This window comes from Lissotriton vulgaris, chromosome 3_1 (assembly GCF_964263255.1).
Source record: "Lissotriton vulgaris chromosome 3_1, aLisVul1.2, whole genome shotgun sequence".
Taxonomy (NCBI): domain Eukaryota; kingdom Metazoa; phylum Chordata; class Amphibia; order Caudata; family Salamandridae; genus Lissotriton; species Lissotriton vulgaris.
In genome coordinates, this window is record NC_141689.1 from 1,103,239,537 (window position 1) to 1,103,252,030 (window position 12,494).

General features: G+C 41.0%; 1 protein-coding gene across 1 annotated transcript in view; it reads right to left on the minus strand.

The window, feature by feature from the left end:
- Window positions 1-589: 589 nt before the first annotated feature.
- Window positions 590-12,494, minus strand: part of LOC147727490 (alcohol dehydrogenase 1-like) — a 188,081-nt gene continuing 176,176 nt past the window's right edge. Inside the window, exon 9 of the mRNA XM_086961566.1 lies at window positions 590-1,049. Within this exon, the coding sequence (XP_086817692.1) occupies window positions 1,025-1,049 (25 nt within the window). The 3' untranslated portion in view covers window positions 590-1,024. The remainder of the gene's footprint in view (window positions 1,050-12,494) is intronic.

A 12,494-nucleotide genomic window follows, 5' to 3' on the forward strand; every position in this document is an offset into this window, starting at 1 on the left:
AGGTTACATAGGTGAAGCATGTGTGTTCCTGTGCATCCACCCATGTATTTTGAAGCAAACCCACATTCACTAAAGTCAGTAAGCATGGGTTTGCTTCAAAATGGTAGGCCATCCAAAGGCTGCTGTAATGAGGATAAATATATTCTTTTCTTCTCATTTTTTCCTATTTGTATGTGTGGTGCATTTTGAATTACTCATACAAAGAGAAAATAGCCTCCAAGATTAGCTTGTGTGCAGGAAGGTATCCCTTCCTGTACACAAACTATCCTGACCACATTGAAGGGACTCTTGCCAAATGAGGCAAGGGTGCCAGCATTGGTGCTAGGCAGCCAGAAGTGAGCCAATGCTAGGACACAGCAGCACTGCATCATATCTTTGTAAATATGGTGCAGTTCTGTTCTCTCCCTTTCGCGAAACGTAGTGCAGCCTTTTTCCTTGCTGCAGTGCGTTGCATGAAAGGTTAGTATATCAATGCAAGATCCTTTACTCCATGCACTCTATTTTTGCATTGGTCCACTTTAACCTGTTAAAAACACTTTCCTCATTAACAAGCAACAAACTCATAATAGATGACAAAAGGACTGCAATATTTATCTTTAATATAGATCACCTTTATTAAAATTCGAAGAGGAGGGATTATTCTAAATATTTCATTATGTGGCTTATTAAACGTGTACGTGCATTTAAGTGCTTCTATGATTTGCTGGTGCCTTAAAGCTGAATAATATAAAAGGGTAAACATATTAGCTATGCATGATGAATACCTATGTATGATAGTATTGTGTTTGTCTGAAAGCTGCAAATGCACATTTATCTAACTACTAATTATTTGTACACTTATGAAAAATCTCTACTTTTGCCTGATTCTGAGATACAACACAATGTCCTTCTTTTCCTTATGTTCATACATTTTGGAACAAATTACAGTCATTTGGTCCCTGGCACACCAATCAAGAAATTTGATGAGCATTTTGATCCGTTGTAGAAGTAGTTTCTGTTGATTGTATTTTTCGTTGACAGGATTTTAAAATGTCACAATGCAGCGGATACTGTGAACAAAAATGAAAGTTGTATCAGTGGCTTGAATAAAATAATGCTATATAGTCAAGAATAATAGCAGGTCATAAGAATGTAAACAATGGTGCTAAATGTTAAGTATGGCCTTTGAGTGCAGCTTTTGCTGTTTCGACAGGCTATAGGGGCATATTCACGAGGAAGTGGTGGTTCGCATCGTTAGCCTCCTTGGCTTAACGCTGCACTCCGCCACTTCTGAAACGCAGGGATACACCGTATTTACAAAAGACAGCATTTTCCCCTGTGCTGGCACTAATTAGGTGCCTAGCACCAATGCAGACACTCATGCACCATAGTGCAAGGGTGCCTGCATTGTAAGGGAAGATTGTTTACGTGCAGGAAGGTCCCCCTTCCCGCACATAAACAATCTGAATGGCGTTTTGCAACTTCCATGTGTGCTGCTTAATGCAGCACACATAGAAGTTGCAAAACACCATTTAATTTTTTTTTATGTGTAGTAAGACACCTACCCGCACATAAACAATCAATGGCCTTTTGCTGTTTCTATGTGTGCTGCACAACCCAGCACACTTGGAAACACATGGAAACGTTCCGCCAGGGTAAGACCAGGTTTTCCCTGATCTTAATTTTGACGCTTCCCATTATTTACACCACCCTTGCAAATATGGGACAGTGTCAAACTCAATGGGTGTGCAGTGGAACGCCCACCACAACACCCACTGCCCGCCCCTTTGACGCTAAGTATAATGTGAAAGGGTGCCTTATTTACAAGGCAGTGTTAAGTGACTTAACGCTGCCTTGTCAAATAAGGCGAAGCTCCTATTGCCACCACAACGACGTGAAAAGTGATGTTGTGGTGGCAATAGGGGCTTGTAAATATACCCCTATTGTTTTCCAAAAACATATGCATACATATATGGGATTTGGCAAGCAGCCTTGCCAATTGGTATGTTGAATTGTCAATCATATTACAAAGACAGCAGTTTGAGGCTAATATGGAAACTACCCAACCCTGACATCTTTCTAGAAAAACTAATTAGGGGTAAACTTATGGCTTTTGAAGCTTGTCTCACAGAAGTCTTTTCACAGAGGTATGCATGCTACAGAGAAAGTTATGTATGAAGCCTGTCCTATGGACTACCAAGTGACTTAGCGTGTTCCTTGCCAAAACATAATTTAAGACATTCACTGGGTACTAGATCCAGGAATAAGGAGGAAGTATAGAGGTGCTGAGCCCAATATAAATATACCCCTTCAGTGAGAAAAAAAAGAGATTACTGCTAACAATAATCTCTCTGCTATAATGGAAACCCGCAAATGGAAGGAAACCAAAACCTTCTATTTTACAGTTAAATGCACCAGGAGTAATAAAAGAAACAGAATGCCACTTAGCTCCCATTCCACTGCAGACCACGGAGTCTCTCTTTTTTAAGTGTTTATTGCCTCAGCAGCAGTTTAGTTACTCATATGAACCAGCCTGTTGTTGGGGGGAGTTCCTAGTGCCAGTCTGCAGCTAAATCTGGAAGAACTGATTACTGCCCTCCAGGATTGCCCATCAAATATACCCCTTGGACAAATGGAGTTACACTTGACCTATTCAAGGGTAATTATCATATCCGGGATGCCTTGCTTTCCAATATTTCCAATTGAGCGAATTATGCTTCCCTGTGACCCTCTTTGTCCCCCCCCCCTTTGATAGCACAGATTTTTGGGAATGGGGACTATTCAGATCCCTGTTGTTATCAGACAATCTCCCTTTTGAACTACACAGCCTAAATATTTGGGTGCATGATTTTTCACAGGATTAGATCCTGAACTAACGATAACATTTTGAGATTTTGTCAGTATGAGTTCAATGACCAACTTGGTATGGTGAAGCATACCTGAATCTCCAACTTATCATCAGAAATTATGCAGTTGCTATACACTGCCCACTGTACCTAGCTTTCATAGATCTGCGTAGCACATTTGATCACGCTAACAGGTTCAAGCTTTGGCCATTGTTACTTGACAAAGGGCTGACCTACCTTGGTTAATGTCTTGTTCTTTTTTCATCTGAACTTTACTGCCAGTGTTAGATTTTTAGTGGATGGTGAATTTACTGAGCCAATTGGCCTACAAGGAGGAGTCCAACCGGTTTGCATTTTAGCACCAATCTTATTTATCATCTACATTAATGACTTGAGTCATCACCTGATTCTGTGTGGAGAGGGTGTACCACAGATCAGAAAACTGTAGGCATCAGCATTAGTTTACGCCGATGATCTGTTGTTTTTCGCACGTACGCTAAGGAGTCTGTCACAATTATTACTGGGATTTGCCAATTTCAAGACTGCCTCAGATATGGAAATCAACTACACGGAATACCATATTATGGCATGGGGCCCTAAGAATCAGTCATTGAGACCAATTTATATTAACTCTAACAAGTTGTCAGTAATGGCCAGTTTCCCATACTTCGGAATTCTCTTTCACTTCTTGGGACTCTGGCATACTAGTTTAACAAAAAGGCCCCTCCAATTTACACGGTCAATTGGTGCTCTTTTAAACCTGCTTCTAATGGTTGGGGGAGGGGGCAGACCAGTGGCAACCTTTCTAGTGAAACATATACCACAATGAATCCCTGTTGCAACTTATGGTGCTGGAGTTTGGGGCTGTGCAAATGCAGCCAGTATGCAAATTCAAGAAAATAATTTTTGCAGCAGACTCCCATTCCCACCTCCTGCTGTCCTCACTTTTGTCTGCTAGCCGGTACAATGGCTAACTTATATTGAAGATCGAATCAAACTTTCTCTTTAAATGCATTGGTTGTCTATATGGAACAACCTCCTGGCAATTTTCAACCAGCAGGTGATCATTAAATGCCTTAATTGTGAGCAGGGGATGAATATGCAATGGCTTTCCTTTGTCAAGGTCTGCTTTACTCAACTGAGTAGGCCTTTCCTTTATACTAATCCAAATAATGTGACCAAGTTTGACCAATTCTAGTTGAAACATGTCTGTTTAGAAGTCAGGAGCTTCAAAAAAGGTGCTGGGTAAATTGCAAAGCCTACAAACAGATAGGATAGTCTTTCACAGTGTACTGTTGGCATTAAGCCTTATCTATTGCTCACTTCTAGTCAATAGGAAAGGGATCTAATGCTGAGGTTTAGAAAGGGTTCCATACTAGCTCGTGGTGAGCTATAAATTTTTTTATTACCTATCTAAAACTCGAGTTAAAGCCCATAATATTCAAGGTCCTGTCTAGAAAATGCCAGTTAACACGATCAAAAGCTTTGGCCGCATCAACTCCGATAATTGACAGAGGGCAACCCAAAGCTGAAGCCATATCCACTGAACTGATCAAAGTATAAACTATCTGACTACCGGAAGAAACCCCTTTTAGACTTCATGGATTATTTGGGGTATAATTTTACAGAGCCATTTATTCAAAATCCCTGCAAATACCTTATAGTCCACAATTTAATGAAATTGGGCGGTATGATTGACACTCCAAAGGGTCCTTATCAGACTTCAAGATCAAGGTGATGACTGCGTCTGCCGATGAGTCAGGTAGTGGACAAGAACCCTTTAATATTTCATTAAACAACTTCATCCAGACCGGGAAATTTCCTCTTGCAACATGTGATAAACCTCGGTCGGAATTGTATCTGGGCCAGCCTCTTTCCTCTTTTTAGCCAGGTTTAACGGTTTAACACTTCCAATATCTCACTTCCTGATGTATCTCGAGAGAGAAATTCTTGACTTGCTTCTGTTAACCGCGGCAATAATTTCTCCATGAGCCAGCTCATCCACCCCATGGAGATCTTCATGATATAGATCTTAAAAGAACCCTTGAAAACCTGTTCTATTTCATCTTTTTCCTCCGTAGATTGTGTACCCATCTTGATCTTACTAATATACATATTGGCTCTATCAGACCTTGACTTCATGGCAGGGAGTTTAACACAGTTCTCTCCTTGATCAAACTCCCTCATTTTGCTTAACTCCCACTTTTGGTGCAATATTTCTTCAGTTTTAAGTTTAAATTGTAGTTGACACTCCTCCACTTTGTTTACCCACTGCTCCTTCCCCTGGTCTTCAGGGGGTCTCGCCCTTAACTCAGCTTCGGCCCTCGCTATCTGCTGTTCGCTATTTGGCCAATTCTTCCCTCTCTGACCTAGCCCACGCTGAGACTGCCCCTTTTAGCGTCCCTCTCAGCCACGCCTTGAAGGCATCCCAGGCAATATATAGTGGGGCAGACCCAAGATTATTCTGGAAGAATATTTCAGTTTCTAGCTTCGAAAAGCTTAGCGTAGAAGATTGTAGGAGAAACCTCCTGTTTAGTTTCCATCTTCCTAAAGAGGAATCCCGAGGGAAATCTAGTTAAAAAAACCAAAGCACCATGATCCGAATAATGAATTGACATGTATTTGATTAAAAGGACCCAATGTAAGTCTGCTTACTCCATAAATACATCATCTAATCTGGAATAATGAGAGTTCTATAAAAGGAATACTCCTTAACCTCTTCATGTTTTTTTCTCCACACATTCCATAAGTTGACCTTTTTTAAGATGCTCAGGAGATGCGGTTTTACAATGGGGGGCTGCTATCTGAGTACAAGGGGAAGACCTGTCTAACCTATTATCTAAGAGTACATTAAAATCACAGGCCAGGATCATAATAGCTTCAAATCCGGCAAGGGTCGAGCAGAGAGAATTCAGAGGGGAAATATCATCCTCATTAGGCACATAAAAGCTGACCAGGGTCTATCTAACCCCCCTAAATGTAATCTCGACAATGACCCAGCGTCCTCTGAAATCTTCCTGGGACTTAGTTACCTCCACTTCAGAGTTTCTATTTAGTTTTATCGCAGTCCCTTTGGAACAACATTGCTGATCTGAAGCTACAATTGTGTCCACCCATTTATATTTACTGAATAGTGCCTTGCACTCTGCTTGCATGAGGTGAGTCTCCTGAAGCAAAAGGAATTTAGCTGAGCTATTCCTGAAATACTGAAGAATCAGCCATTGTCTTCTTATAACTCTAAGGCCATTAACATTCCAGCTAAGACATTCAAGATGTTGATTTCCAACTTGGGAAGCCCTATCCCCCAACATAGATCTGATTCCACCATCTACAGTGGCTACTAGAGGTTGTAATGTCACATGATTTTACTATATATTTATTTTAATTTTTCCCAATGCTCCCTACCAAACAACGTGAAAACTCCCAGAACACCCCAGCACTCCCTGACTACACCCCCCAACCCGCGGGAACCCTCCCATACTACCTACCGATAGGACACCAACAAAGGCAATATGTAGGCTCAAATAGGCAATACTTATTGCCTTTGTAGGTGTCTTATCAAATATCTCTTTAAGTTACAATATGCTTATTGTTTATTGTATTAGACTAGTAGAGTATTGAACTTTTAATCAGAAGGTGGCCACTAAGATGGTGGGAGAGACCTTCTGTACGCTGTAGATTGGACTGATTTTACATCCAAGGTTGTCCAGAAGGTAATTCCTCTGGTTGAGAACTGGGAAAATGGGGGGTCTACTGTCTTCCAAATAGTTTGTTTGGTGGAAACTGATAGGAAGAAGCCCGTAAGAATTTTCTTTCATGGTTTAATTGAACAATCTTTAGAACAGTTGAGCAGGCCCTGACATCACTCAGAGAAGAGTTCTCCTCAGCTCCGCTGTTTTCCTCTGCCTAGAGTACTGAGCTTCATGTTTGAGCACGTATACTTCCCCTTTGAACCTTAACCATAGTTACTTTGATGCTGACACCTTCCTCAAAGACTATTCCTTTACCACTTTATGGAACCTGCTTGGTTGATATTTTGTTTTCTGTATGTGGTTCTATTTTGTGGCTTTTTTCCAGATCAGATACTTCAGACTGCATGATCATTTAAATATATATGCTCTAACAATATGCTTCCTTCAATTTTACTGATTGATTTAACTTGAAACCTGAACTAAATTATGTTAATAGAAGCCTTAAGGTTTGGACATCATCTTCTCTGGCATTCATGTGGAGCCACATTGGTTTCACTGTACTTGACATGTATTGCCCATGTTAGTTCCTTTTTTACACTTAACGACAACATGCAAATGTCCATACGACCAGTGGGGAACTCTCTTTCACAATTTTACTAAAAGATTGAGATTCAAGAAACTCTGGTCTATCAGTTCCAGGAGCATCTGCGTTCCAGCAGTAAACTTCATAGCAGTACATTTTACCCCACTGCAATCCTACAATTTCCCTACTGTTGCACTCCTTGGAATGGGAATAGTAAATTTTACCTCTCCGTAATCCAACCCTTTCCCTACTGTTGTACTGATTGGAGTGGGAATAGTAAATTCTACCCCTCTACAATACTACATGTTCTCTTCGGTTGCACTGATTGGAGTGGGAATAGTAAATGTTACCCCTCCACACTCCAACTGTTTCCCTACTGTTGTACAGGCTGGAATGGTTGTAGTAGATAATACCAATCCGCAATCAAACACTTTCACTACTGTTGCATTTAGTGGAGGGACATTTGTAAATGTTACTCAGTTTTCTTATTTTTGCGTTGCGTAAAATGGGAGTAGTACTTTCTTTTATAAATTTACTATAATAGTTTGCGTAGGTTTGTATAAACTGTAGTGGGAATAGTATATGTATTAAATTTAATATCTTACCATTTATTTTATAGTGTTATAATTTATATTATCATATTTCTGTTTATTTGAAATAAAAATATTTGTAATCATTAATGTTTTAAACCCCTTCGCTGCTAGGCCTCCCACCCGTGCTAAGCTTGGTGCGACCATTTTGGTAAACTTTACTCAGAAGACGTAGAGGGGTTGCACACACAAAACCCAGAGTACAATTTAGAGCGGAGCATTGTGCCTTTAAATTTTAGTATTGAGGAGAATATGCAGGCAATAGGGGCTATTAAAGTGGGCAAAGCTCCAGGACCGGACAGGATTCCTGGAGATCTATTAAAACACGATGTGGAAGTATGGGGACCATACATTAATTTTTTGTGTAATTCTATAGTGGCTGGAACGCCAATCCCTGAAAGTTGGAAAGGGGCAGAAATCGTAACAATATTTAAAAAAGGAGATCGTTATGATCCGAGCAACTACCACCCAATTACTTTAATTGATCTTTTACAGAAGGTTTTTGCCAGGCATATTTTAAACCGACTTATTGAATGGATAGATGAGACTCAAATATTATCTAAATACCAGGCAGGGTTCATATCAAAAGTTAGTACAGTAGATCAAGTGTTCAGGTTCACGTGCATCTGCTGGAAGTACATTAACATAAGGAAGGGTAGTTTGTATGTGGCATTTATAGACTTGCGGCCGCCTTCGACCTCGTTCCACGGAATGCTTTGTGGAAAACATTACGAGATATGGGGTCCCAGGCGAGCTACTTAATGAACTTATTCGATTACACACAGAGAACTATGCAAAGGTTAGATGGGGAAATAAGTGTGAATTATTAAAGCCCATACTTGTAAATTGTGGTGTGATTCAAGGATGTGTATTGGCACCTACGCTATTCTCATTGTACGTTAACGATATACCCGTGTATTTAAGGGACTGTGACCATGACTCTCCAAGGATAGGAGATGAGGCAATCACGGCATTACTTTTTGTCGATGATACAATCCTCATCTCACAGACCCCGAAGGGCCTTCAAAATCTGGTGAATTCCTTTAATGGTTACTGTGAAAAGAAGGGGTTGGAAATAAACTCATCCAAAACATAATACATGTCAATAAATCCACAAAAGTCTTTTAAGAAGAATTTGGCCTTAAATAAACAAAAATTGGAATATGTGGAGAGCTTTAATTACCTAGGTATTACATTGGACAGCAACAGTTCATGGAAGGGACACCTGACAAAGAGTAGGTTGGCTTTCAAGCAAAATTCTATGCCCATCCTAAAAGTGCACGGAGCTAGTGACACTAAAGCCATCACTCCAGCACTGGAAGTCTTTAAAGAAAAGGCCCAATCGGCTGCGCTTTATGGTGCTGAGGTTTGGGGGCATTGCTGTAAACATAACTTTGAACGGGAAGAAAACCACTTTGTGCGCAGGTTATTAAAAATACCAACAAGAACCCCCCTAGTTCCAGTATTCCTAGATTTGGATCTTAAACGGACAGATCATCAAGCAGCTCTTAGGCCATTGATGCATTGGGTAAGGTTATGGACAACCCCTGAGTTGTGTAACTATAAAAATGGATTGATAGAAATTACCCAGATTGATGAGTACAGGAAAATTGCATGGCTAAAACACATTGAACTTTGGTGTATCAGGTTAGGGCTGTCCCATTTTTGGGACGAACCCCATAATATGACTTCTGTGTGTAAAAAGATTCTAAAAACTACCTATTGGTCTTATGTTAATGACGAGCCATCTCACTGTCCATCTACTGGTATATTGACTCAGAAATTTCTGTCCATAAAAGACATTGCTGCATTCGAATCGTTTATGGATGAGATAAACCCACCACTAGCAAAAACTTTATATTTGCAATTCAGATATGGGGTATTACAGACAAATGCTCATACATGCAAATGGGGAGATAGCAATGAGGATGGTATCTGTACCCTTTGCCCATTAAAGGCCAAGGAAGATGATGTCCATCTATTGTTTTTCTGTTCCGCTTATGCGTCATCTAGACAGCGCTGGATAAAACCCTTGTGTAAAAATGTGGGTGTCAGGACATATAAAGAGGCTGAGCGTATTATAAGGTCTAATACCTCACAACTGGTGGTTTTTTGTATAAGCAGATTCTTATTCAATGTGTTCCTTATTCGAAAACGCCTTGGACATAAAATATAATGTAATAATGAAATCTGCAGTCTTCTCCCACAATGTTAAATAACGTAGAATGCACTGGGTCCACTTTTTGTACAAATCATGTGGTTTTAAAGATTTTAATCTAGGCTTTATTCTGGCTTTTTATAAGGAATTAACCTTTTTTATGGTTTTAATTAGATTTTATGTAATATGCATAATTAATTGCATAGAATTAATTGTTACTCTGTCCCACTATATAGTAACTGTAATGTGTCATGTGATCAATTGTTGTCAAATGCACTTTTTTAGCTCCTGTTTGTAAATGTTCATACATGTTTTTTCTTGTCTGTACGTCCTGCTTTTATGGCTATTAGCCGAAATAAAGCTGAACTGAACTGAAATAGGTATGCTATATCTAAGTAAGGGGTGATTACACCACCTTACCCTGGCTGTGTGAACAGACCTGTGGTGTCAGTTTGGAAGGCAAACCAGGGGTGGCACAATACATCTGCAGCCCCTGGTAGGCCTAAGGTGCACCTATGCCCTGGGTACCTATGGTACACTATACAGGGGCTCACAATGGTGACCCAGTAACCAATCTGGTATGCACCTAAAGTACATGGTATCAATTTAGAGAGAGAACAACTGGGCTGTGGGTCTGATTGGCAGGCCCACAGCCACACTAAAGTTTAAAAACCAGAGCATCACAGCAAAAAGTGGGGGAACCATAGGAAGCAGACCCTACTCTCCTACACTAACTCTGCCAGCAAACCTATACATTTTGGAAAACTAGACACCCAGGGGAATCCAGGACCGGGTAACTTGACTGGCCCTCACCAGGTTTTGTTACCCAGAATCCCTTGCAAACCGAAACATGTGTAAAAAAACAAATTTTCCTAATATTTCTGTGGTGGGAAGTTCTGGGATCTGGGTGGATCCACAAAATTCCACCCACCCCGCTTTCCCCAAAGTCTTCAGAGAAATTTTGTCCCTCAATTGTGTGGGTAGGTCTAGAGCCCGTGACAGGAAATGCCCCAAAACGCAACGTGGACACACCACATTTTTCAGTTAAAACGGACACTATTTTGCACAGTGCCTAGCCGTAGAATTTGAACCCTAGCTTTGCCGGCACCTAGGGTAACCTAGCAAACCTATACATTTTTGAAAACTAGACACCTAGAGGCATCTAAGATAGGGTGACTTGTCTGGCTCTCAGTAGGTTCTGCTACCCGTAATCATTTTCAAAAGTCAAAATTTGTTAACAAAAAACACATTTTCCTCACATTTCTGTGTTGGAAAGTTCTGGAATCTGCATGGGTCCCCAACATTCCACCCAAACCGCATTCCCCAAATTCTTCCCAAAAAATGGTACCCCACTTGTTAGGGTAGACCTAGTGCCCGCGACAGGAAACAGCCCAAAATGCAACGTGGACACACCACAATTGCACAGTAAAAACTGACCCTTTTTTTGCAAAGCGCCTAGCTGTAGATTTGAACCCTAGCTCTGACGGCACCTAGGGAAACCTAGCAAACCTATACTTTTTTAAATTCAGGATGGGGTCACTTTTCTGGCTCTCACCAGGTTCTGTTACACAGAATCCTCTGTAAACCTCAACATTTGTGACAAAAAAAAAACCTTTTCCCTCACATTTCTGGTGGTGTAAAGTTCTGGAATCGGTGTGGATCCACAAAATTCCACCCACCCTGCATTCTCCCAAGTCTTCCGAGAGAAATGGTACCTCACTTGTGTGGATGTATCAATCAAATTCCCGCGACAGGCAAGTGCCCAAAACCTATTGAGGAGACATCAAAATGACCTATCACAAAACAACCTGGTTTTGCAAGGGGGTCCCATGAGTTTTTAGCCCCGGGCTCGGCGGCCACCTGGGGAAACCTACCAAACCCACACATTTCTGAAAACTAGATACTCGGGGAAGTCCAGCAAGGAATGGCTTGCATGAGTCTTCCAACATTTCCCTACCCAGAATCCCCTGCAAACCTCAAATTCTGTTGAAAAAAACAATTTTGCTCACATTTCTGTATGAGAAAGTTGTAAGATCACTGGGCTGACGCAAATTTCATACCACGCAGCATTCCCAGAGGTCTCCCGATAAAAATGGTATCTCACTTGTGTGGGAAGACATAGTGGGCGCAACAGGAAATGGCCCAAATTGTACTGTGCAGACTTCAAAATTACCTATTAAAAACTGCCTGGTTTTGAGGGGGCACTTGATTTTTTGTCCCCGGGCTCGCCGCCATCTAGGGAAACCTACCAAACTCACTTATTTCTGAAAACTAGACACCGTGAGGGGGCAAATGAGGTATGGTTTGCGTGGATCTCCCAACGTTTCCCTACCCAGAAACCCCTGCAAACCTCAAAATTAGCTGAAACAAACACATTTTCCATATTTTTGTGTGGAATCACTGTGCCGGCACAAATGTCTATCCCACAGCGTTCTTCTTAGGGTCCCGTGTAAAATGATACGTGTGGCTGTCTATGCGGTAATCACAAATCCTAAATGTAATCTACCGCTGTCATGTAACTAGGAGCAGGCACTAAATAGCTATGGCAGGATATCGCTGGCTTTTTAACAGCGGCATTTTCAAAAATTGTCATTTAAAATCTTGCAATGGCAGGCCTGGGACATGTTTAAACGGCTACTTAAGTGG